General features: G+C 38.6%; 1 protein-coding gene across 1 annotated transcript in view; it reads right to left on the bottom strand.

The window, feature by feature from the left end:
• Positions 1–6: 6 nt before the first annotated feature.
• Positions 7–25,152, bottom strand: part of klc1a (kinesin light chain 1a) — a 30,281-nt gene continuing 5,135 nt past the window's right edge. Inside the window, exons 2-13 of the mRNA XM_010794411.1 lie at positions 24,372–24,600; positions 23,162–23,249; positions 20,140–20,241; positions 16,006–16,179; positions 15,062–15,161; positions 14,705–14,757; positions 13,958–14,025; positions 12,598–12,706; positions 10,734–10,895; positions 4,052–4,185; positions 1,415–1,481; positions 7–130 (exon numbers count right to left, since the gene is read on the bottom strand). Coding sequence (XP_010792713.1) covers positions 65–130; positions 1,415–1,481; positions 4,052–4,185; positions 10,734–10,895; positions 12,598–12,706; positions 13,958–14,025; positions 14,705–14,757; positions 15,062–15,161; positions 16,006–16,179; positions 20,140–20,241; positions 23,162–23,249; positions 24,372–24,600 — 1,352 coding nt within the window. The 3' untranslated portion in view covers positions 7–64. The remainder of the gene's footprint in view (positions 131–1,414; positions 1,482–4,051; positions 4,186–10,733; positions 10,896–12,597; positions 12,707–13,957; positions 14,026–14,704; positions 14,758–15,061; positions 15,162–16,005; positions 16,180–20,139; positions 20,242–23,161; positions 23,250–24,371; positions 24,601–25,152) is intronic.

Raw genomic sequence — 25,152 nt, 5'->3', positions numbered from 1 at the left:
GGTTACAGTGAGGAGGGGCCGGACAGGAAGTGACCTCACAGGCTCCTCGGGGGTCGACAGACCTTCAATGCGCCAGGTCGGTGTGGCTGGCACTCAGGTCACGACTTTTACTCAGACGATTATTTCGTTCCTGGAGAAAAAAGGAAAAGTTTGATTAAACCATGTGTGCTCTTATTCAGAAAATTCAAAAAACATTTCCTTCTCTCTTTTTTTTATTATTTAAATCCCCAAATCTGTCAAACTATTTAGCTAAAAAAGGTTTTCTTATCACACTATGGGATTACAGTTCTAGATATTCCATTACAATCGAGTTCAAAGCAGTATTCCCATGTATCAAAAGACCACATAATTGTGATATAAAAGATCTTGATGTTGAATTCTAACTCATATTTATTTAGACGAAAACACTCAATGAACATGGCTTTATTTTTTTTTACTAATTATAGACAAACTATTCAAAGCTTTAGACAGAAATATGACTCAAAGATGTCTTGGATAAAGGAAATGTTTACTTAATGTAAAAATAAAAGGTTGTCATTTTGTTCTTTAAACAACAGTATGAGGGTGAATTAGATCATGATTTTGATGTGCCTCAGTATACATTATCCCATCAAATCAAACTGTCGTTTTCTTCAAGATAACAAAATAAAAACCCTGTTATTAATTTGTGTTGATTAGTGAACATCAAAATGGTGTGAAGTTAGTGTGTGAGTCTCACTCAGGTGGTTATTTATTACGTGATTTCCACACCAAACAGATTCCCATGTGACTTTACAGGCCTGTGTGTTTATATATAATAACAAAATGAGATGAAAGAAAAGATCAGGTCAGAAAGCATCTGCAAAAAGTTAGATTTAAACTTTTGGTAAACCAGGTGAGCTGAAGGTTCAAAAATAATAATAATTAAGTATCTAATTTAAATGTAATCTAATTATACTATTTCTAATTGAAGATACTTAAAAAGAAAAGTTTTTAATAATTATTGTCTGATTTCCAGCAGATATGAAGAGCAAATAAAGCTTTATAAACATGTTGGTGTTACTGTAAGCTTATAATAACAAAACATATCCCGCACATTTAAATGTATATTGTAAATGTAACTCATGTAATTTTGATATTTCCATCAATACGATTACTACACGTTTATTTTTTATTTTATTTGTTCTTATTTCTTTTAATCCCCCATGTGTATATACTGTATATGTGTTTCTCTCTTATTCTGTTGTTGCTGTAACACCTGAATCTCCCTACGGGTCAAAAAAGGTCCATCTTATCTTATCTTATATTTAAGGAGGTGTTTCCCCTTAAATATAAGAACAGTGGGACCTTTATAGAAACTGAACTTTGACCTTTCCTTATCGGTCACCAGCAGGTTATAAACAAACTCAGATACTTGGGACCCTCGTCTCCTTACTTGGTAGTGGTCGATGGCAGCTCTGTCCGCCACGTTAAGAACGCCCAGAGAGCTCGCCCGCTTCATGCTGCACCAGCAGGGACATGCACCGGGGGGGGAGGTGGAAGAGAGTGAAGGTTGAGGGGTGATGTGTTGGCGAGGAGGTGAAAGGGCGAGGAGGTGGAGAGTGAAGGTTGAGGGGTGAGAGGGGGATGTGGAGGTGAGGATGTTTGTGTTGGTTAATAACATACATGATATTTCCACACAAATGTTAGTATCACAGATAAATGCTTCTCACTGTGTCTCCACAACACATGACAGCTAACTGATCTTGGTTTGAGTTACAGAGACACTCTGAATTAGACTACTTTATTTATATGATAAAAATAGTACATGCTCAGAATTGAGAGGCTGAACAGCTCTCTTTCTTTGCATGGAAACTACCGTGTTGTTGTTTCTTCTGTACACTTTTTTGAATTGCTATCAAACAGTGAGAAGAAAGTGACCCTATTGGCGTAATGGCTTCAGTTTAAAGAATTGTAAGTCAAAAATAAACTATTGGTTAGACCTTTATGTAAGGTTTCTTATCAGAAGATGGTAACAGCACTTTTATTTAAGTTATCTGCAACACATGTTTTTATTGATAAGCAGTCATCTCATATTTATATGTCAGTGAAGATCATGCACACCAACATGCCCCAAAACAAATGATGTGAATAAAATCACTGCAGAAACGCAACCATCCTGACAAGAAATTATTAATAATAATAAAAAAAGAAAATAATAATAATAATAATAATAATAATAATAATAATAGTAATGATGACTCAAATTCAAGATGAAATATATGGTTTTCTTCTGATGTTTTGCAGGTTATAACCATATATATACAGTCTATGGTTATAACCCACTCCCTTAGAGGATAGCTTATGGTTTTGTGCCAGACACGCCTGATTGGATGTATTTTACATTTTTTGCATCTAAAACTGGCCCCATTTTCTTGGCAGGAAGTCGCAACTCTTCCCAATTTTATGGAAAACTCTTAGGAATACCTAAAGCCTCGTTCTGTAAGTCACAACCAGGTAACTGAAGCACTTTGTGTGTTGTTCATCATCCCTTTGGCTTTTTCTCCCTAACTGTCAAATACAATAAAAAGCGCTCAAGAAAGTGTTTTAGGTATTTTAGGAGGTGGTTTCTTGTCGACTTGTTAAAAGGAAAGTTTCTGCAGTGATTGAACATCACAAATCGGTCGATGATGATGATGATGATAATTGCAGCCACATCACCATGTCCACCATCTTTAGAGCCACAGAGAAGAGCAGAGAGGAAACAGAGACCAGGGAGCACACAGACGAGGCATGCAAGTCCAAACAGTCAAATGAACACATTTATTCATAAATAAAAATTCAATAACAAAAAAAAAACAGCCATGCAGACAGGTTGGTTTTCTAGGATTCACAAAGAAAATAATAAAATCCAAAGAGTAAAACAGAACTATATTTCAAAACAAATTGAAATAAATAGTCCCAAAGCCACACAATGCAATAAATAGGTGTAACTATTAGTGGTTAAAACTAAATACAAGAGTTCCACAGGCATAACGAGCATTAAGGCGTTTCACAAGCAGACTTTAGTTTGTTTCCGTTGCAGTTTCTACACGTCGCCCGTCACAGAAAGAGAGTTTGAAACAGTTGCATAATTTTCCCATTTCATCGGTACACTTCTGCACACCGCTCAGTTACAGTTTCCTTTGGTCACTTTAATCATGCTCAGGTTTGATCACTCGGAGGAATATTAGGACCACTGTAAGGAACAATTAAATTCAAAATTACTTAAAGGATTAAGTAATAATTTAAAGAAAAACTATGATAATAAATGAAAATATGGTTTTTGGAAAAAAAAGTCAACAATATACAAGAATAGGTTGATTTCTTTTTATCAGAAAAAAGCTGTAATCTTTTTAATTGTAACAAAGACACAGTTTTCTTGAAATATAAAACATTTTACCACTTTTTCTTAAAAAATTACAACTATTTAACAACTTTTTTCTAAATATAATTTCTTTGTTAAAAATATAACAACTATTTATATAGAATTTATGTCAACTTGTATCTAAAAATATAATGACTTCTTCTTGAATTCTTACAAAATTTGACCTTAAAGTTTTGCAACTCTAATCTGTGTACGCTCAACTTTGATCAAATACTAAAAAAAAATACTTTAAAATGTTATGTATTTTGTGTCAAAGTGTTTTCATGTAATATTATAGGAGCTTCTTTAAATATTGCACTTATGAGTCTTTTCTACAGTAAATGACATTGTTATATTTTGTCTTTTTATTCTGAAAGCAACATTACTTTTTACAGTTTTTCTTTTTAACAGTGGTCCTTATATTTAATAACAGCTCGACCAAACCATGCAGAATAAAGTCACTGTCCAGAGGTAGTGGAGAACAGAGTGAACCGATGTGAGGGGAAAGGCCCAGAGTGAGTGTCAGTGAAAGCTCCCTCCATCATTTCATGTGCAAACAGCTTAAAAGTGACTTCACCGCCAGCAAAGTACAGCGAATCCCTTCTTTCTTTCTTTTTTTGGTTAGTGCCGGCTCCTTCCTCCAGTGCATAAAGTGAGAGTCACCAGGTGCATGATGGGGATAGTTACCCGGGGTTTTTGGGCTCGCTGTCTCGGGACGAGCCGCCGCCTTTCAGCTTGCGGACGAGTTTCTCGCTGCTGCGGCGGATCGACGCTCGCAGTTTACTGAAGGAGCCGCTCCTCTTCAGAGAGCCGGAGCCGTCCTGAGGGGAGAGGGCGCAGCGTTACACTCTGTCACACACACACTCTTTATTTTTAAAAAGAGTGCTTTTACACACCCACACAGTCATAGAGTGTTCGTCCTGTCTGGACATTAGTGTCAGACCCATGTGACCCAAGTCTAAATAATTTAAAATGCTATACAGTATATGTAGGCTAAAACAACAAAGCACATTTAGTCTTAATATTAAGGTTTCCTTGGGACATAACATTTACATTTGAATGTCTCTTTCAAGTTTGAGGTTTTACTTGCAGATTTAAACAAAAGGGTTTATGGGTCAAACGCTAATATTGATCATTAAAGGGGCACGATCTTTTCAATGCAAAACACCATGTGCCTTCACGATGCAGTAACGCAGATTGATGCACATTCATTGGAAACCTGTGAAGTTGCCATGGGCATTGTTCTTCCAAACTGCACACTAATGCTGCACACTAGGGCTGCTCCATTATGGCAAAAATCATAATCTCGATTATTTGGGTCAATAATTGCAATTGCGATTATTAAATGCGATTATTCATTGACTTTGAAAACATCAATTTATTGGAGGAAAAAAAATGTGAACAGTATGTTTTTAACAGTTGATTACCCTGAACTTTAAGTAGAATTCAACAGAAACACAAAAAAAAAAACTAAAAAAAAGAAAGTAATACAAAAATAATCGTTTTATTTCGATTACGTTGTTTGCAAGCCATAATCGTAATCTCGATTAAAATATGATTAATTGAGCAGCCCTACTGCACACAGATGAACTATTTATTGCGCTGCTATTTGTTAGTGGTTCACCTTCAGCTAACGGTACATGGAGTCCTTCTTGACGGGTGAAGTTAAGCTCACTACCACCTTTACATACTTTTAAGTACCTGGATCAGTCTTTTGAAAAAGTGTTGCCCCTTATGAATTCAACAAAACCAGGATTGATGACTTATTAAGGCTGCATGGCCACTCCATCTTTAACCCTCAGAACTGGGATTATTTAGTTCATGTAAAATGACCTGGGACATGATGATCCATTAGTCAATTCCAGCCTCCATGGATGTAATCAAAGCACCAGTGTTTCTGGCAGAGTAATGTTAGTTTGAGTGAAAGAAGGTGAAGCCGATAACGAAGCTGAGCATGCTGGGTACTGACTGAATACTGTAAAAAAAAAAGCTAATATTGGCCGATAGTATCAATATTGGTAAATAATTAACTGTAAATCAGAAAAAGTTAAACAGTGAAATTGTCTTTATGAGCGGGGTCTCTGCTACTTAATAATCATATCCTGTTTTATGTCATGTCATCAACCCAATTCCTCTTAGTAACCAATAGGATCAATTAAATGTACTGAATGAATGTAATGACATCTGGAATCAACCATGGCATTACTCCTTTAGGACAAATATGTCTCTGAGCACATTTCAGATCAGGTTTTGAATATTAAAAAGGATGTGGTGATGTAGAGATCTCCAAAGTTAGGCGTGTTAGTGTGAAGTGTTTACAAAATGCTTTGAGTCAAGTGGCCAGATCTGCAGCTGAGGTTATTATTATTATTATTAGATATGAAGGCACACACACAGAAAAGAGAGGGGACACACAAAGAGGCGACAGGCACAGGTTTCAGGTGAGCAAAGAGTTTAGCTTTTATTAGAAGTTAAGAAAGACAAACTGTAAGATGCACACAGGACAGGAAGGACACGCAGAAAGGTTATTAGCCAAAGAAACAGAGACAAGAAGACTATTTTATTTCCCAGATTTCAAACAAATGCAATATTAGTGCGCTCACGCTGATATGTATTTACAGAGATATACAGAAGGTAACAGGATGCACTATGTTCAGGACAAAAGCTTCATTTCCCTACAAACTGACATTAAGTGGGAAGTGTCACATTTATCAGATAAACTCTATTCTATGGAAGTTAATCAGATCGTGCATGAATCCTGTCACCTTTAACGTGTCCTCTTGTTAAGTTTTCAACATGAGTTTATTCTGATTTCATTGTGAACAGATGACACGCAGCAGAGACTAAAGACTAAACTCTAACAGAGCCACAATCCACGGTGCTTCTTCTCGATCATGCTGACGAGAAACGCTGATGTTATTTACAGCACGTCACAATGAACTGTGAGTCACCACTAAGGGAGGTTAGGTGTTGCTGAGTTAAACTGAGAGACTTCACAGACAGAGAGAGAGAGAGAGAGAGAGAGAGAGAGAGAGAGAGAGGTTAGTGTTCAAAGTATAACTCTGACCATTTCAAACCTGGAATAAAGGTTGTATTTGTTTAGTGACATAACATTTATACTATCCATTCCTTATTTTAGTGATAAGTTCTCCCCTTATGTTTTTGTATTAATCAATGTATTGTTTTTATCTTAATAAAGACAGAAACAAGTGACAGATTTCAGAGGCAAATCCTCACATTTCAGAGATTAAACACATTTTTTGATTCAAAAGTGGTAAATAATCTACAAAATGGAGGAGACCGATCTGATCGGAGCAACTGTGACAAATAATCCAACTGAAACCGGCATGGACAATGACTGTTTTAAAAATGTGCTTATCCAGAAAAGCCTGGTTTGGACACTTTACGGGCAGAAGAAATATTTCTATTAAAAGAAAGAATTATATATTTCTGTCTTGTTATGCCTTTATTAGCCATTAACTTGAATTTTTATTAAAAATTAATTAATCAATTCTTTTTTATATTTTATTGTAATGTAGAGGCAAGGCTTTTAGTGACAATCATGTATTGCGTTACAGTTATATGTAAAAATAATAGCAGATGCTCAGGAGGTCACTAATGATATGATGAAGCAATGGCCAAGACACAGTCATAAAAAAAAAAAAAAAAGGTTACTATGTTATACTGTATGTTGAAATATATACACACTTTTGGTGCATTTGGTATCAGATGTTGCCTCATTGTTTAAAGCTCCAAGTAATCAAATAACATAGCAATTGTTGTTTGGGTGTCCAGGTGAAAAATGGAGAGGGTTAGGCTTTAAAAGAACAAGGGAGCAGGCAGAGATTTGGTTTTAGGGCGTGCTGTTGATCTCCTTTACACATCCACCCCAAACAGCCTATCTATGAGTCTACAGCTAATGTGAACGGTTAAAGACAGCAGAGAGGGACAGAAAGAGAGGAAGCAGAGATAAAGGGCAGCAGGAACAACATGAGAAGAGTTTAGTGTTGATATAAAGAAACATCCCCCCGGTCTCATCCCCCCACAGCAGAAACACACAGTCCAATACAACGCTTCAAGACAGATACCGAAGCACAACATTGGATTTAGACACACAAGCTGCCTCCACATTACCCACAAAACCCAGCACAGAGAGGGGTTTATTAACATTATAGCTCCGGTTAGTGAAGGATCCCCATCAAGACACCCAGAGGTGGGGGAGGAGAATAAGATAGAGGGGGTGGGGGGGAGTCAGAGCTGAAGAAAACGGCAAAGCTGAAGCGTGGAGGCGAGGCGTCCGTCATGCAGAAGACAAGTGTATTTAGAACCATTACAAGGCATCTGGAGTTATGCCTGCCGGTCACACGGAGCAGGAAGAGAGAGAAACACACAGAGAGAAATAAAAGAGATGAGAGAACGTTTGTAAAGGAGGAATTTAGTGAGTGAGAAGGAGGAAGAGAAGCAGATTAGAGAGACTGATCAAGTTATCGAGGTCACAGATCAGACACAGTGTTTCTCCACCAGCGTGTGCGAACGAGCAGATTTCAGTATTTAGTTTCTCTGAGGCCATTTTCCACAGTCCGGTCCAAACTGCCTCTGGTCTCACCCACTGACTCGTTAACTCAGAGAAACAAAACAAACCCAGGAGGAACTGACAGATTTAGCAAGATTGAATCTGCTCAGATATAATTCACACCTGCTTCACAAGTGACAGTGATATATAATATATATCACACTGAATAAGTGAACTTTAAATGGACTCTGACTTATGTAAGAGTCAGCAGCTTAATCCTTAAATACTGACTTAAAAGTTTGTTTTATAGTATTATGTTTATTTGCAATAATCTGATCGACTCTGGGATTAATTATTATTCATTATTGACCTCAATTTCAGTGTTATTATTGTCATTTAAATATATTATATACAAATATATACTTTTTGACATTCCATATTTTCTGTTGGTATTATGTAACAAATATGTGCGTCATATACAAAATACATACTGCAATATATTTATATTTATCTAACAATATAACTGTGTTTATCTACATTTCCATTCTAAAATAAAAGCAAATTAAATCAAATGTTCCCAGGAATCAATGAAGTATTTTTAATTCACATATTGATACAATTCTGCTGCACAGCTTCAGACAGGCTGGGAATAAAGCCTCCAAAAAACATCATGCCTATCAACTCTGGTTCATGTCATTAGGCTGGTTTATATAACACAATTCAAATAATACTATAACACGTCTGTCTGTTGTTCATTCTGCTTAGTTACTGTGTTGTGATCCACAGAGTTTCCACCAGGTGGAGCTATAGCACAGTGTACTATGGTGGAGGGATACTGTGTCTGTATCTGTTGAGCACAACTCACATCAACAAGAACAGATTACACTCCGTAAGAGCACCACAAAACAAACACAGAGGGGATGCCGGGAGGAGAAGGATGAGAGCAGCCAGACGAATACTCTCTATATCATATTCTTTTATATATGATCTGTTTCTTGCTTTTTTATGTGGCAGTACAATACTGACCGTTTAGACTTAAAATATCAAGTACTATTTCAGAGTTTCACATAGAAATGTAAAGGCTAAATATACACACTTGTAAAGCTAAAAACTGAGTAATATTTATACATTTTATTTATTTTGTATCTACAAATGAATTAATTAACCATTTTTAGCTCTAGATTTAAGTTTATTCAATTGTTGCAGCATTGTGCATTTGATTAAATACACACGTACTCCTCTCTGGCTGCCAACATGCTGACAGAGCAAGCAAAGGAAAGACACAAAGATAATAAAAATAAATCACACTTCTCATTCTCAGGCAGCGGGTCGTCACACAGATGCAAAGCAGAGGTTCATCAACACATAAACACACAGGTACAAACATCACAGTGGACACAGATATCACAGAAAGAGTACAGTACAGAGCCCGTGTTGAGTCAGGTGAACACACTGAAGAGTCACGCTGCTTCTCAGAGGAATTATTTATAATAAAGTGAAAGGAAACGCCTGTGGAGAGAGCTGGAGTGGAAGTGAAAATATATTCGACAGCTTGGAAGAAAAACATGTGGTTTGACAGCTACAGTGAAGCAATGGAGGGTTAAAATAACATATTACTATGTTTATATCCATCTCAGGGAGATCATAATAACTGCTCCTGCCAGTCTTATGTCACTTATAACAGTCATTAGAACTGCAAAGGTACAATATGTGATTAGGCTTTTTCCTAAACCATCAAATGCAGCCCTTAAATTAAATGGAGTGTGAGTTGTGGAGAAGTTGTAGAATTGTCAATCATTTTGCCCATTATTTTTTGGTCATGTAATATTGACCAAATGTATGAGAAGTTATAGTTTGCAAAAAGGTTAGTATTGTATTTTTTTGTGCATTATTTACTAAATCATTATCAAACTTCCAGCTGCAGCTCTTCCAGGTCCGACAGGCAGCTTCCTGATATAAATAGGTCCAGAGATCAGCTGCTGATGTGAGATTGTCTGCAGGAGGCTGGAGGATAATAACTAGCTGACAGTGTGTATGAGGGGCGATGCTGATTGGTTGTTCAGGGCGCTATGACTACTGTTGCTAAGTCAGCAGCCGCAGAAGAAAGATGGAGAGCAGCCTGCAGAGATTCTACATCTACATGTTCTTATTGCAGTCACTAGAAGCTGAGAAAATACTGCAGAGAAACGTTAGGAAAGTGGCTCTGCAGCAGCAGAGGAGTTCCCATGTGAAACCACAGCGGCTTTACGGCTGGGAGAGCAGCTTTTACAGAGAGTTAGTTGGAAAAGCTTTAGAAAGAGAGAGTTTAGTGGTTTACTATGATCAAAGCACTATGTAAATGTAACACATTACAACTGAAGCACCTACTGTGAGAGACTCAACATCCAGCCAAGAAAAGTTTTTCTTTTATTAATCAAAGTGTAAAAGTGAAGCTCAAGCAACAGCTACTGCAGGAGAGGATTCTGACAGTCAATCAGCAAACTACGTGTAGCAGAGTAATGACATATCTTTGACATGTTTCTCATTTAAATAACTGTTATCATCAGAGTTAAGTAACCTCATAGTATCTTTCTTGACAGAAACCACTGGAAACCTGATTATCATTTACATTTTTTATCTTATAATGACGACAACACGTCTACTGTACACACCCCAGCACTAGCACATAGTATATAAGTACAGCCGTTGATGCTCCAGATTTAAAAATAATGGACATCTCTCTGTAGCAACAGTATATACACTGTGTGTCTCATACATCTATTTCAACAGGATGTTTAGCATGTGGCTTCTGTCCAGAAAGGAACTGTGTATGTGTGCAGACTCTCAGATGTGTGTAGGGCTGTGTACTGTACTTACCCCGTTCCACTCCACGCTCATACTCACTTCCTCGCCACCGTCTGGCCCGCTCTCGTACTTCACCGTGTCGGAGGTCAAGCTCTCGCGGCTCCGCTGCTTCTCGCGGGCCTCGGGCTCGCTCAGGACCTCCGCCACGCGCTGCTTATGCACGGTGTCCAGACCCTGAGCCACACAAACACCAGGATACACAAAACAGCAATTAATGTCAATGTAATTAATCCAGTTAAAGCAGAAGCTGAACACCTCTGCACCTGCATTTAAGCTGAATGCCACACACACACACACACACACACACACACACACACACACACACACACACACACACACACACACACACACACACACACACACACACACACACACACACACACGGCCTCTGGACAGCTGACAGGACCCAATTAATCCATTCCAATTAATATTAAAGCTTTAGACTTCTACCACCTGCTGCACTGAACCCAGGCTCTGGCACACACTCACATTGTGTATTAAGACACCAGCTGGACAAACTAATTCAGCAAAGTCAAAAGCAGTTACAAAAGCACAACTGGTTTCTCAAAAGGAAACAGAAAGCTGTTTTCTCCTCTTCCTGAGAATCAGAGCTGCCACCACTAATATGTATTCAGAATCAGAAACAGACACAGGTTTATTACCAGGTAGGCTTACACGTACGAGGAATTTGATTACACCATTAAGAGCAAATAGGAGTACTTGATAGGAGTCATTGTGCTTTTTAATATTTGTCGAAGACGTGTTGTAATTTCACTACGTCCTGTTTACACAGTAGATGTTAAACTTAGATTTAAGGTGATTAAATACAAACTTTCCCTCTTCAGCAGATTCATGAGAAAACTGCTTCCTAGTGTTAAACTCTGCAGAGTCAAGCTTTAATAATCAAATGAAGGGAAACAATAAAAACAAGTAGAGGGGGGCTTAAAGTTTTCATTTGAAGAATGTGCATTTCATTGCTGATTCAGTATGATTTCTCCCAAGGAACCATTTCTGTAAGGGAATTAGCTTTTTTTTTTAAATAGTTAAAGCTAAACAATGATCGTGTTTCCCCAGAAAGCGGACGAATGCAAAGACATCTCCGTCTGAAGAATCGATGATTCATGGTGGAAAAACACCAGAGCAGTGACGGCGTCTGAATGTAATTGCTTGTTACTTTACCTTTATTTACATTTACCTAATGCGACCTTTGAATCTGTACTGAATATTTAAAAAGCAATACATTTGTTGGACATGCATTATTTAAAATGTAAAAATTACTTCAGGCGTCTTCCTCTCACAAAGTGCATGAATATTTGAAAAGCTGATTCAACACCATGATCACCGTTCTCTATTACATGGTTAACATCTGTCCTGTTAACTAAATGACACAAAAAACGAAAAATAACCAAAACATTTTAGAGGAATTGTCAATTCAAAATATTGATTTAAATGAATGTAATCGGATTGTAAACAGGTATAAATAATCGTATTACCAAAGCTTAACGCTCTCCAGCTAGAGAGGCACTAAATGAATCCAGTTTAATGTAACATGTACTACTGCCCAACTGAGAGATGAGGATAATTACATTCTCAGAGAAAATCTTAATTCTGGATAAAACCACTTTTTATCTCCACATGAAACCCAATAAAGGCTCATAAGTAGCCCACCATGAGAGGAGGTGAAAAACTGCCGGCTTCTCAGCATCTCAGTTTATTATCTCATCCCTATTTTTCACTTTATTAAACATTATCTACCTTTTTTATCTGCTATTAATTCTGAGCCGACCCTTTTTATTGAACCCCTTCAGCTTTAACACTGACAGTGACGTTTTAACTGAAGCCAGGAGTCCTGCGTTATTAGTCATGGAGACCACACCTGCTTTCTGGAGCGCATGGCAGCTTCCTCCAGGGTCTCGGCCGCCTCGAACTTGCCCTGCCGCCTGTAGAGGGCGCCCAGGTTCTTCAGGGTGGTCGTCACTGTGGGGCTGCAAAACAAGGAGGAGGAACATCATAGCAGAGAGAGAATATAAAAGGCTTTTTTTATCATGCAAAATGCACCTTTTTGATGTCTTTTATACATAAATATGTGTCCCCGGTGCGTCAGGGAACTCACGCCGTGTATAAATAAAACCCTCTCTCTTTTCCTCCGTGCCCACATCTTTTAAAGACGGGGGTACAACGAGCGGATACAGATTTGCTGCCGATATTACGTAATTTCGGATGGTGGACCCACAGAAAGATTCTATCAGAAACAATGCCTGACGTGTTTTGGACGTAATGTTGTCTTTGTTTACATTAGCAAACTTCGCTAACACTCAGAGCTAACCTGTACTGAAGAGCACATGTGTTTAAAAAGCAGGAAATAAAAAAAGGAACTCATCTTGTGATAAACCCGCAAGAGCAAAAAGCATTTGAGCTCCATACTATTTCAGAAATAACCCTTGAACGTGGTTTAAACAGGATGGCGTTTTATCACAGCAGAATTTAACTTTATCTCCGGTAGAATTCTGATTAGCTCCGCCTCCCCTTTTTTTTTTTTAACTAAGGACCCAAAATCCGCGTTTTGAGGTACGAGTAGAATGAGGCATGTCTACAATGGGTGATCTGTTTGGTATTTTAAGCAAAAAACTTCACAGACATGTTTTGTACAGGTATGGCCCTACAATATATTTTTCCAATATAGCATAATAGGTCCACTTTAACTCGACAAAAACACCAATTAATAGCTAATTAAGCTGTAATTTCTTTGGATAGAAGAGCAAAACAATGACACACAGGGTAAGGTCTTTTTCTAAATTAACTAAAATATGTCTGTTTTGTTATAAAAATCAGCTTAATATGATTTTGTATCAGAGTTGGATCCCAGATCAGCAGAATCGATCGGAGTGGGTCAGGTGATGAACACAAAGGGCTGAAAAACACCCATCTCGAAAAAACATTGTGTTTACTTTGCTATTTCTATATCGAATTCCTGGATGATTTTATTACAGTTGGGAGGATTTTCTGGTTTTGCTGGTCCTGTCTGGTGAATGAGCTGAAACCGCTTTCATTTGATATAAACCGGCTGAACCAGCATTTCTCATTATGACACGTAAATTCATTTTGTGGCCATTGCAGTATGAGAATTAAAGCTTTAATCCTTTATTTCTATCTTTTTCTAAGGCAACATTAGAAAACATTTTGTTTTGTTTCCCACCCATCTTCCCTCAGACACTGAATTAATCAGAAACACTGACCTGTCCACTTTGCAGGCTTTGTACCAGCCTCCGTACTCCCCAAAAGGTGAGCCGTCCTTCTGCTTGCCCTAAGACAGAAAAACCATGTTCATAAGCTTTCTACAAAACTGTTTTAAGGGAATCGAAATCTACTAACCCGAACATTTAACATCAGGAAAAGTACCACAGCCTTGTGAACTAAAACATGAAGGGAATTGAACATTAAAAGGATAAAAATTAACCCATTTCACAAATAGACGCTTTTTTTTATTAATACCATCAAAGGTATCATGAAGTGATGTTAAATGATGGGATTATACTGGAGTCAGGATTCCTTCCCTAAAACCGTTTAAACCTCGACTAAAATGAACTTCTGGTTGGGAAATGTCGAGTCCTCACACATGGATGGTTATTACCAAGACTTAATCTGCTAATCCAACTCTTTGTAAAGTAAATCTTTCCCATTTCATCTTTAATACGATCATGAATCTGGCGGAGCAGTTTAAATGCTGCTCTCAGTGTTACTTAGCATTTTCTTATCTGGTCGGATGTTCCTTCTGGATTGCCGTTCATTGAAATTAAAATGTGTTTAACTACAGTGGTAAATGTGTCTTTTGAAAGTATAATACAATCTTGTGGGCCCACATTAAAACATCAAATTGAGAATATATCGGTTCACATTACAAGAAAATACTGGAATGATACGTGTTTTCCAATTCCATTGAAGTCGGTTTGACAATCTGCGAGGTATGAACAGATATTAATCACCTTGCTTTGTTCCTCTCTCTCCTCAGCATGCATCCAAATTGGTTTGTTCTCATCTGCAGAGAAACACATGGGAGGAAGTTCATCAGTACGGACAAACATCCACTCAGATAAACAACAGTCACTGGTTCTGAACTAGTAAACCTTTTTTTATTTTTCAGCTGAAAGGTCATTTTTGTTTACAGCTATGAAAAAATAACAGCAGCCTGAATTTATTAACCTTTATATTAGAAGAATAAACCAGCAGGGGTTGTCAGATATGTCAGATGTTTGTTTGTGGTATTTGAAGTGAGTCTGGGTGAGATGATACTGGCTGAAATGTGTGTGTACGTGTGTGTATAATCCAGTCACATGTCGTACCATCAACAGAGCCGAACTCCCTCTCGTGAGCACGGGTCAGGATTTCTTTGTACAGAGTCTCAGCTTGCTTGAACTTGCCCTGCTTCAGGTAACATGACGCCTGAGGAACACAGAAACCAGACATTAAGAGTCAGCAGGACACTGTACATGAGACAAAGGCAGTTGCCCTGAGGAGATCAATATTTAAAACATTTATCAAGTATTTTACGTTTCTTTTTTGCAAGTACTATTAAGTGACAATTGTGGCATCTAAGTTGTTACATTTGTTGTATAATTTGTACTTGAACATAATAATTGTGATTAAATCATGGGGTTGAATTATGAAGAGTAGCATTGAAGCTCAATAAAAGTGTTTGGGATGTTTTGAATGTTCAGTAAGAGAAGTAGCATGTTGTAAAATGTGTCACACAAAATGTTTGTTATCACAATTAAAATACCTAAAGTAAAAATGTAGCATTCATATACCGTACTCATTTCAATTTTTTTAGCAGTAGAAATCTTGGTTTTTATTCTAGTTATGGCCCGGGACAGGTGTTGAGGTTTAGGCTCAGGTTGCTCTTGGACAGAAAACTATAGAGGCTCTTGCCGATTCAGATTTTGGCCCATATGTAGCTCTTCTTGCCACCTACTATACAAAGCACGAGGATGGCTAATATTACCAATCTTCCAGAGGCACATAAACACATTTTACATTGCTTTTTTTCAGGTGTTACTGGGCTTCAGTACTGCAATGTTGATTTTAGGTACGTAGTTAATAAACTCTCATTTGAAATATATACACAAAACTTAGAATGAAACACAAGTTTAACTGGGAAACACTTAAGCATTCATTTAGCATCTAACAGAATCCTTAAAATCCATTTAAACCCCTTTACTTATTGTTATTAATATAACAAATATCTACTATTAAACCGTTTTTCCAAATCCTAGACTCCACCCCTCACCAGGTTGTTCTTGGTCTTGGCCACGTTGGGGTCGTCGTGGCCCAGCTTGGTCTGGTAGATCTCCAGCGCTCTCATGTAGTAGTACTCCACCTCCTCGTACTTGCCCTGGTTCTGACACAGCAGGGCCAGGTTGTTCAGCTGCTTGGCCACATCCGGGTGGTCCTTCCCCAGCACCTGGGACGGAAGCAAGACGAGAGGCGGTTAAAACAACACTCGGTACTTAAAACATAACAAGCTTTAGACGACAACCTGTGTCTGACATTGGGCCATTTGGTCAACAGGGGGTGGAAATACCAACAGCCTGAAACCACCTGATGCCTAGACCTGTGGTGTGTACAACTGGCTAGAAAACTTTGGAAATCATTCATTTCTGAAAATCCCTCTGGGTCCACCTCTAGGTCCAAATGTTCTTGGAATACAGAGTGGCTTGCCGATATGTTGACTATTGGGAATATTTGTTACATCTCTTGCCAGGTTGCATTGACTTTTGCTCGGCTTTTTGCGGTTTGTTTGTGATGTTCCTGCAGTTCAGGTTGAATCTAATATAAGACATGAGAAAATCTCCCAATAACAAACAGTGAACACATAACCTCCTTAATACTTTGAGCCCCATAAAACCTGGTTGCCAAATTGGTAATTTCATCTTTTAACTGTTGTTCACAATTCTATCTAACATACAGAGGTGTCTTCTGATGGATTTCGACCTGTGGACTATTGACGCGCTTGATTAAATAAAAGCGGAGTCCAGTGGACAAACGCATCAATGGAAGAACAAACAGCATTCTTTTTTTGAATAACGATATTCCCCCCTATCTCTGCACACAGCCAACAGAAGCACCACGATTCTTTTTTTTTTAAGTGGATGTGATTTTGTCGATATGTGCTGACTGAGTAGCCATTAGTGGCAAGTGCAGTAAGCTTGAAAGAGATTCAGAATTATCTCCAGGGAATAGGTGGCCAGAGCTAGAAAACTGTAGACAGGGTTTTCACTGAGACTGACTGACCATCAAAGAAAAGGAGACCAGGGAGTGTAAGAGGGAAATGAACATGCAGAAAAGAGAGGGAAAGAAAAGGAGACAGGCTTAGACCTCAAATCTCATTTCCTTCCTTGCACTCCCCTTTTGAATGAGGATGAACGAGTAGAGAATGCAAAAGAGAAAATGACATTAGGTCAGAGAAAGACAGTTCTCTCTGCAGCATTGAGAAACCACTTCAGAAAAAACACGATGGGAGGGAGTGCCGAGGAAAATCTGAGAAAGAAAGCACTTGATGTGAAAAATGAAAGAGTATCAGAGACATAAGTCAAGCCTTTGGGGGAGATTTGGCTTTAGATTATTAAAGAATATGTCTGTAGGGTCTGAAATCAAACCCTTACAGGATCCTCCCCCTCAGTTTGGAAGATCTCTGATCCACAGGATGGTGCAGAGATATCTACCTACAGTATTTACTCAGTCTCCTCCTTTGCATCACACATCTGACAGCTCTCCTGTAAACATCGTTAGCTAGAAAAGGATTGCCATAAGCCATGCTGGACGGTGAGGTCTGGGTCACCGAGGAATTGATTGTGTTTATTGATGGCCGTCATGTCTTAAAATACCAAAAGTGCTGCAGTGTAAAGTGGTTTCCGGGAAGCTTTGGGAAACTTTCATCTTAAATCAAGCCGAAGAGCCTCTACTTACAGGGCATCGACTGAATCTGTGTTTTATCCAAATATTTACTGGATATGGGGATTTCTGAGGAATCTAGGATTTAGTTTCTATCCCTCTGTGACAGACTAACATATTTCAACAAAGCAGTCAGTTTAAAAGACAGCTAGCAGCAGGTAGGGCTTCAGTTTCCAGCTCAAGGACATTTGAGCAGACAAGAATACTGCTGTTCTAGTCAAAATACAGTCAGATTAAATCGTTGTTATGTGCTTTGAGTTAGAGAAAAAAATTGCACTGTTATCCAAAGTTTTAGCTTTAAACTTCAGACAATTTTGTGAGAGAAGTTTATGCGTATTCTGTCCTCATTTTGAGACAGAATTTAATTAGTCTTTTCCATTCAAGAAGGAAAAGGCTGGCAATATGTTACACTTTTCCTACCAGGCTTCATATAAGTTCCACAGCCTGTGTTTAACTCCTACTGAAAACAGAAATCTTTCAAAACTAGTCGATATTTTCATTTTTTATAAGGGCTCAATTAGAGCAGGTCACTGTAGCAATAAATCAAACAATCAAACAAACTGTTGCATTTCCTAGAGACCATTTTCACTATATGGTACCCTAGTGGGTAATTGGTGTTTTAAGTGGGATTGAGTCGAATACAAATTCTATATTATTCCTTTAATAGAATGTTTAGTGGCAATATAGTTTGGAACATTTTGTATATTCTTCAGTCAGTCATTAGGTGACAACTTATCCAAACACTTATTAGATTGCATTTGGAACAAAATCATACTTCTATAGAAAATATGGATATTCATTATGAATACTTCATACAACCACTTGGATCAGTATCAGATCTGGATTCCTAACGTGAAACAAAGCGCAGAATCCTCCTGGATTCAGCAACTAAATGTTTGAATGTCTGACTATAGTAGTCAAAATGTTTTGTATCAGTTTATAGCTCATCCCCATCTCCCTGATGCAAAGCAAACTCGCTGGTAAGCCGAGTTTACCTGAGCTTCTTTAAAAAGGCAAACTGTCAGTAGAAGCTTTCTGATTCAGCAGCTCTGCAGCAGCCATCTCGCCTGTGCAGGGGAAACTCAGCTGCAAATCCTTAAGCTTAAGCGAAAGCATTATCATTTTAGTTTAAGAAGCAAAAGAATAAAAAATGAAACCGCTCAGGATAACCAAAGCTGACGTCTCATACTCAGAGGAGTGAAAAAGAGAGCGAAGGAGAAATGTTCAAAGGCAGGAGCCGAGGATGGCGGGAGTAGTGAGTGAGAAATGCTGTCTGCACTTTCAGGATTGCTGAGCAGCATCTCTGTAAGCACCAAACTAGAGGTCAGACACAATAAAGATGATTATCTCCACTGATCTACGTACAGGCTGGCCTATGACCCACTTTCTTGAGTCAAGAAAGAACAATGCAAGTCTAATAAGCGGACATTACGATGAAATACTAAGAACATGGGTGAAGAAGCAAAGCAGTTACATTTCTTATGCATTTAGTCAAGACACAAGAGAAATGAGGAGAGCATAGAGGGGAAGGGAAGTGGTTTGCATGGGTATTTCAAAGTGACATTTGGAAGTTGGATTATGGTGTCTCTACCAAGGACAAAGTCAAAGCAAGGGATTTCATTGGGTGCTTATCTTATGTCATGTAAGAGATGTTTGGTCTTAATGGGACTTTCTGGTCAAATAAATAAATATGAAGCTGCATGCTTTATCTTGTCCAGCTACATCTAGTGACTTTCATCACACAGCAGAGAGAATGGAGCCTTTTTTCATCCAGCTTAGATTTGCTTGGTTGCAGAGTGTGAACACAGTGTTGCCCTTTCTAAGGTTTCTTCCATTTTTCTCCCAATGAAAAGTTTTTTTTAAATTATTTCCTTATATGGAACTGGGGTAAAAAAAAGACGGATTTTGTTTTAACTAACTAACCCCAAGTCCATGCGGTTAATTTGTGATATGTAATTTTGGGCCATATAAATATAATTGATTTTGCTTGCCATCTACAACTGATCAAATCAAATGACGTCATTTCAGGCAAAATATGCATCATTGGATCGAGATGAGAAGATGCTTTGGTATACTTTTGTGTGAAATCAAACAAAGAATTTGGAATATTAAATCCTTCAATGTCCTCACTGTATACTTCTTAAAATGAAAGGTTAACAGGATGTAGAAACATTAAGCGTTTTTCCTCCATTCTGTAGCCTTACAGCTCAAGGGTACCATCTTGAGTGATATATCCAGTGCTTAGTGTTTCACTGCTGTTTGCCTAAATAGGACACACAGTTTGTCTGAAAGTGAATCGAAAGTAAACTTTAGTTTCAAAGTGAAAGCTTAACGCCTGGTGAAGAACAAACTGAGCATATGTTGGCTGTGGAGAACAAGTATAACACATCTGCTTCGTAATGGCTTCCTATCATGTGTTTAACAGCTTCTGAATCAGTTTTTTCATGGTGTTAGATGACCTTTGACCTACCTTTTCTCTGATCTCCAGCGCCCTCTTGCACAGGGGCTCTGCTTCCTTGTACTTCCCCCTCTTCCCATACAGGACAGCCAGGTTATTAAGTGTGGCAGCGACCTGACAGGAACACAAACATTATTTATTATATGTTGTTTTTCAATCCTGGTCTTAATCATCATCACCCATGTGCAACCGCGAGACTCCGCCACAGTGGCAGAGGGCCATTGATCTGGTGAGAGAGTAATTAACAAGGAGGAAGAAGACTGTGTGGAAACAGGAAGTGATTATGGTGGGCTGTAATTTGATCCAAATCAGATGTATGACGAATTTGGAGCAGTCAGCAGGAGGGAGACTGCAGCGCAGCGGTGCCGGGAAGACACCTCTGATCTCTGATTCAGACGGGCTCTGGGGGCCATGTGGGCAGAGTGGGAGGAAGGAAGGGGTGAGGGTGGAGGGGGGAGATGGAGTTTATTACGGAGTGAAGAAGTGATAAAGGGAAAGGAGAGTAACAAGACGAGCAGCGTAAAATAATAAAAAGGTTCCCTAAAGAAAACGTCTTGCTTTTTCTAAAAACGTATTCCTAAAATTAGATTTTTGTTCAGTATCATTTATGATGATTCTCATTTTACTTCACAATCTATAAGAATGCTCTCTAAAAAAGGTGAAAACTGTTCCTCAAATACAACAATATAACAGAAGATAAAGATCTTGTTTTCCATGACATACTGTAGCAGATCAGTCAATCTATCTTTTTCCTGGAAGACAATAAAAAGCATCAAAAAACCCTAGTTTTCTTGACTTGAATACGGCTGAAACTTTTTTTTTTCCATGCAGAAAACTTAAGAGCCGGATGCTCAACACGTAGGAAAGAACAACAATAAGAAGCTTCTTGTCTCTGACCTTCTTGCTCTTTGGGGCACAGCAGCACTGAGCTGGGAGCCCTTAACTATTTCCATACGTTCCCCTGGAAAGACTACAGTCTGTCCGAGGATGTCGGTTCACTAACCTCCACCTTTCAAACCTCCCTCACCAGGAAGGTGACAATGCACATTCCTAGAATTCAGTCTTCACCATGCCAAGAGTGAACCTCGACCTGCCGCCCAACTGGCAAAGCTACAGACCACCCAACTAGTTGCTATGTAAACATAAAGTATGTGTGTTGGTGGAAAGATTGTGAGGTTTGAACCTGATTCAGGCATTAATAGGCAGAATTCAACATTAGGTTTGTTAATGATCACCTAGATGGGATCTTCTAAATATCTAACTTTTGAAATGGCACAGAGGAAAAAAAACGAGATATAAAGAAGATTCGAAATAGGTGGGATTCAAAGTGAAAGGTGTGAGGAATTTGTTTCACATAACTGGCTATATTGTTGCCAAAACTAAGATTTCTTGATGATGAAATCATTAAAAAACAAATTCGAAGAGAAAAGATAAGGGCCTGCTGGCAGGATGGGAGGGTGGAGGTGGGAGAGGGGGGGTGGGGAGGGCTAACCTCAGTTTCACAAAGTAGAGAGGGATGGAGGTCCAGACAGAGACACAGTCCTGCTGGGGTTAACACAGTTAGTCGACCTGCTGCATGTTTACACTCACACTGACAAACACAAGGTAATGGGCTCTGAGAAAAACAGTGTGTTCAATATTTATGGAATCTGCCGTGTGCAGTCCTGGCCTGCAGTCACAACCCTGGAAAGATATATGAAATGATGTTTGGAAGAGAAAAGTGTGATTACAAATGAATAATTTAGATCGTCTGAGGAGCATTAAACATTAAAACTTTACGAGGTGTATTTCCGGAGAACAAAATTGTTGTTATTGATGTTGTCTAAAATGGAGAAATCTTAGGTATTAGGTAAGGCATTACATACAAATGATGTAAAATGCAAATGATCGATTAATGGAAATTCTAACTGTAAACAAGTTAAAGCTGTTTTTAGATAAGATGCTACCCATGTTCAGAAATACACTTTTATAAAAACTTATTTTCCAACAAGTATATTGGATCCTTGAGTTCAACGAGCAACTCTGAAACTTACTCTAGCTTCACGGGCTCTCTAATAATGATAAATGCCTCAAAACAGTCATTCAGACATTGGTATATGCGTTACCTGAGGGGGAACAGGGTAAATGTTTTTAAATGAATTGTATTGGTCTTCTGAGGGGGAAACCAGGACACTGCAGCAGCCAAAAATAGGTGAATAAAAAAGGGTATGGGTAATAACAGTGTCAGTGTCTAACAAGATAAAGTCTTATTTTCTTTTACATTAATGTACTAACTCGGTTTAAAGGGTTAAGAAATCAATTTTTAGAGCTCTTTATTTTCAAAGAATAGTTTGACATTTTGGGAATAGGCTTATTTGCTGTCTTTATGAGAGTGAGACGAGAAGATCAAAACCAATTTATTGTTAGTACAGTTATAATAAAGCAGCACAGCGACCAGTTAGCTTAGCATAAAAACAACTGGACATAGCTAGCCTGGCTTTAGCAAAAATATACAAAACTAGGCCATAAGCAACGGCATATAAACTCTAACAAAATCACAAATGTTTTTTTTTAAGCTTCAATTATTGTATTGATCAAATAAACGAGGTAAAACATAGTAATTAGAGATTTTTGGATGTGCTGGTAGGCTTCTGTAGAGCAAGGCTAGCGGTTTTTAGTTTGTATGCTTAGCTCAGCAATGCATGTAATTGCTTCAGCTTCATATTTACCATACAAACATTAGTGGCAACAATCTTGTCCTCTAACTCTCAGCTAAAAAAATGTATAAAATGCTCTTCAGAAATGATAATTATCTCTTTATTGTTAGGCCTACACATGGGTCACGTTGCTAAAGTATTACTTTTTTTGTTAGGTTTAAATGTTTCTATGAGTATTTATTTAATAGTATTTGCTATTTTATGTACTATTCTGTACCTTAATGTAAGGAAAAACCACCCTACAAACTACTACGTTCATTTAAAATACAGGATAACAACTCTAGATGACTATAATTCAGATACATCTCTGGGTGTTATGTAGAGACAGATGCACTTACAGCTGGATGGTCCCGGCCGAGGGTCTTCTCTCTGATGGCCAGAGCATCATTCAGCAGGTTGGCTGCCTCCTTATATTTGTTCTGATCCCTGAAACAGACAGAAGCAGACAGAGTGAGACAGGAAAAACAGACAGAGATGGACTGACAAGCACACAAAGAAAAGAAACATAAACTATGCTAACAACTTCCACTAACAGCCCATTATTTTCAGGCGACAAGGTCCAAATAGCTTTGCAGCAGTTCCCACAGTCAATGCAACAAACAGCTGACAACAAGGCGACCCTCTCTCTCTCCTGACTAGTCACTGCACTCACTATTCAATGGATAAGATTTGTGATGGTAAGAAACCAAGGGGTCCAACTCCTGTAAAACACTTGAGTCTTTTCTTCCTTTCTTCTTGAGCTGGGAAATCAACACTTCCCCGATTCTATTACGGTACTGTAAATCTTTTGGCTGCGTCTGCTGTGTTTGCTTTGTTCCACTTCTGACGTAGAAAGGCATCCAACGACCGCTGGGGAGGTCCTATATTAGAAGCCTGTCCCACAATGCTTTGAGGGTTGTTAGCAAGAGGTTTCAAGGGACATGCCACTGTGTTGTGATGGTGACAAACAGACAACATGCTGTTACCATTATCACATCTTACTCGGTGGTAAAAAGCCACATTTTAGTAGGATTTTAAGGGTTTTTGAATTTGAATAGGAGAGCAGCAGGGTTGAAAACACTCCTTTCATTGAAAACTACCAAAACATTATCACAATTTTCACTAACAGGCTTCTACTCAAATAAGAAGTCCTGGAGCTGCTTGTAAAATAGTCAAGAGTAGCCTGGTGCTTTAAAGATTTACAAGCTAGTAAAGACTTGTTTTCATGGTGCAAACAGGGTGAAGAAACAGAGGAGTAATTCAAAACTAGTCCTAGCACTGACTGCAATTGTTTGATTTATCATCAAAGGGACTTGACAGAGAACAAATATATTATCTTAAACTTGCCATGTGTTAAAAATCTATGAAATATTCCCCCTAAACTGATTAAACAATTGAAAATTAAACCAAAAATCAAGGTGAAGCATTCTGGCTTTATATGCATTCTCAGTTATATAAGCCCCCCTGTGGTTTTGCAGATAAACTCCTGCACTGCTGTATGTTCAGGACCCCATTTCCAAAACCACAACTGCAACCCGGGCCCCGAGATAAATGATTTGGTAAACCGACCTGTAAACAAGGGCGAGGATGTTGAGCATGGTGGCCACGTCTGGGTGGTCGTGTCCAGAGGTCTTCTCCAGGTCTTCCAGGGCCTGTTTGCAGAGCGGCACGGCCACCTCGTAGCGGCCCTGCGAGGCGTACTGGATCACCAGGTTGTGCAGGGTCCTCAGGCGGGCCGGGATCTCGTAGCCCCCCTGCTGAGCAGCCGCTGCTGCAGCACTGCCATGAGACGGCTGGACTGTGGACACACGGAGGAAAGAGGAAGAAAAATATTAAGTCAGGACACGCACCTCAGGGATTTTAAACATTTAAATATAATTGCATGCACTCGGGGAATAATCCAGAAAGCAAAGGATTACATTAGACCCATTTATAAAAATCCATAAAAGGACAAGTTATGTATAAAATACAGATAATTTTGATTCTATGTTGTGGGTCAAAGCTGAAACCTCAACAAACAAACACAGAGCTGGCTGTAAACATATGTCCAACAAACAACATTACTCACACATAAACAATGTCCTCATTCTGCTACGATGCACAGAACATTCTGCAGTGTCAGGAGGACGTGATGAAGAATCTCTCTCATGACATGCAGTATTTCTGTCTCTGTAGGAGAGTGTGTGTGTGTGTGTGTGTGTGTGTGTGTGTGTGTGTGTGTGTGTGTGTGTGTGTGTGTGTGTGTGTGTGTGTGTGTGTGTGTGTGATACAAAGGGTGTGAAGTGCAGATAATCACTTTGCATTGATTCATTTGCCAATTATTTTTCTAAGAAATTTGAATTATACAGTT

This window comes from Notothenia coriiceps, unplaced genomic scaffold (genome assembly GCF_000735185.1).
Source record: "Notothenia coriiceps isolate Sejong01 unplaced genomic scaffold, NC01 NC01_scaffold00037244, whole genome shotgun sequence".
NCBI lineage: Eukaryota > Metazoa > Chordata > Actinopteri > Perciformes > Nototheniidae > Notothenia > Notothenia coriiceps.
The sequence above is the reverse complement of the archived record's forward strand: the minus strand, read 5'-3'. Positions and strand labels throughout refer to the sequence as shown.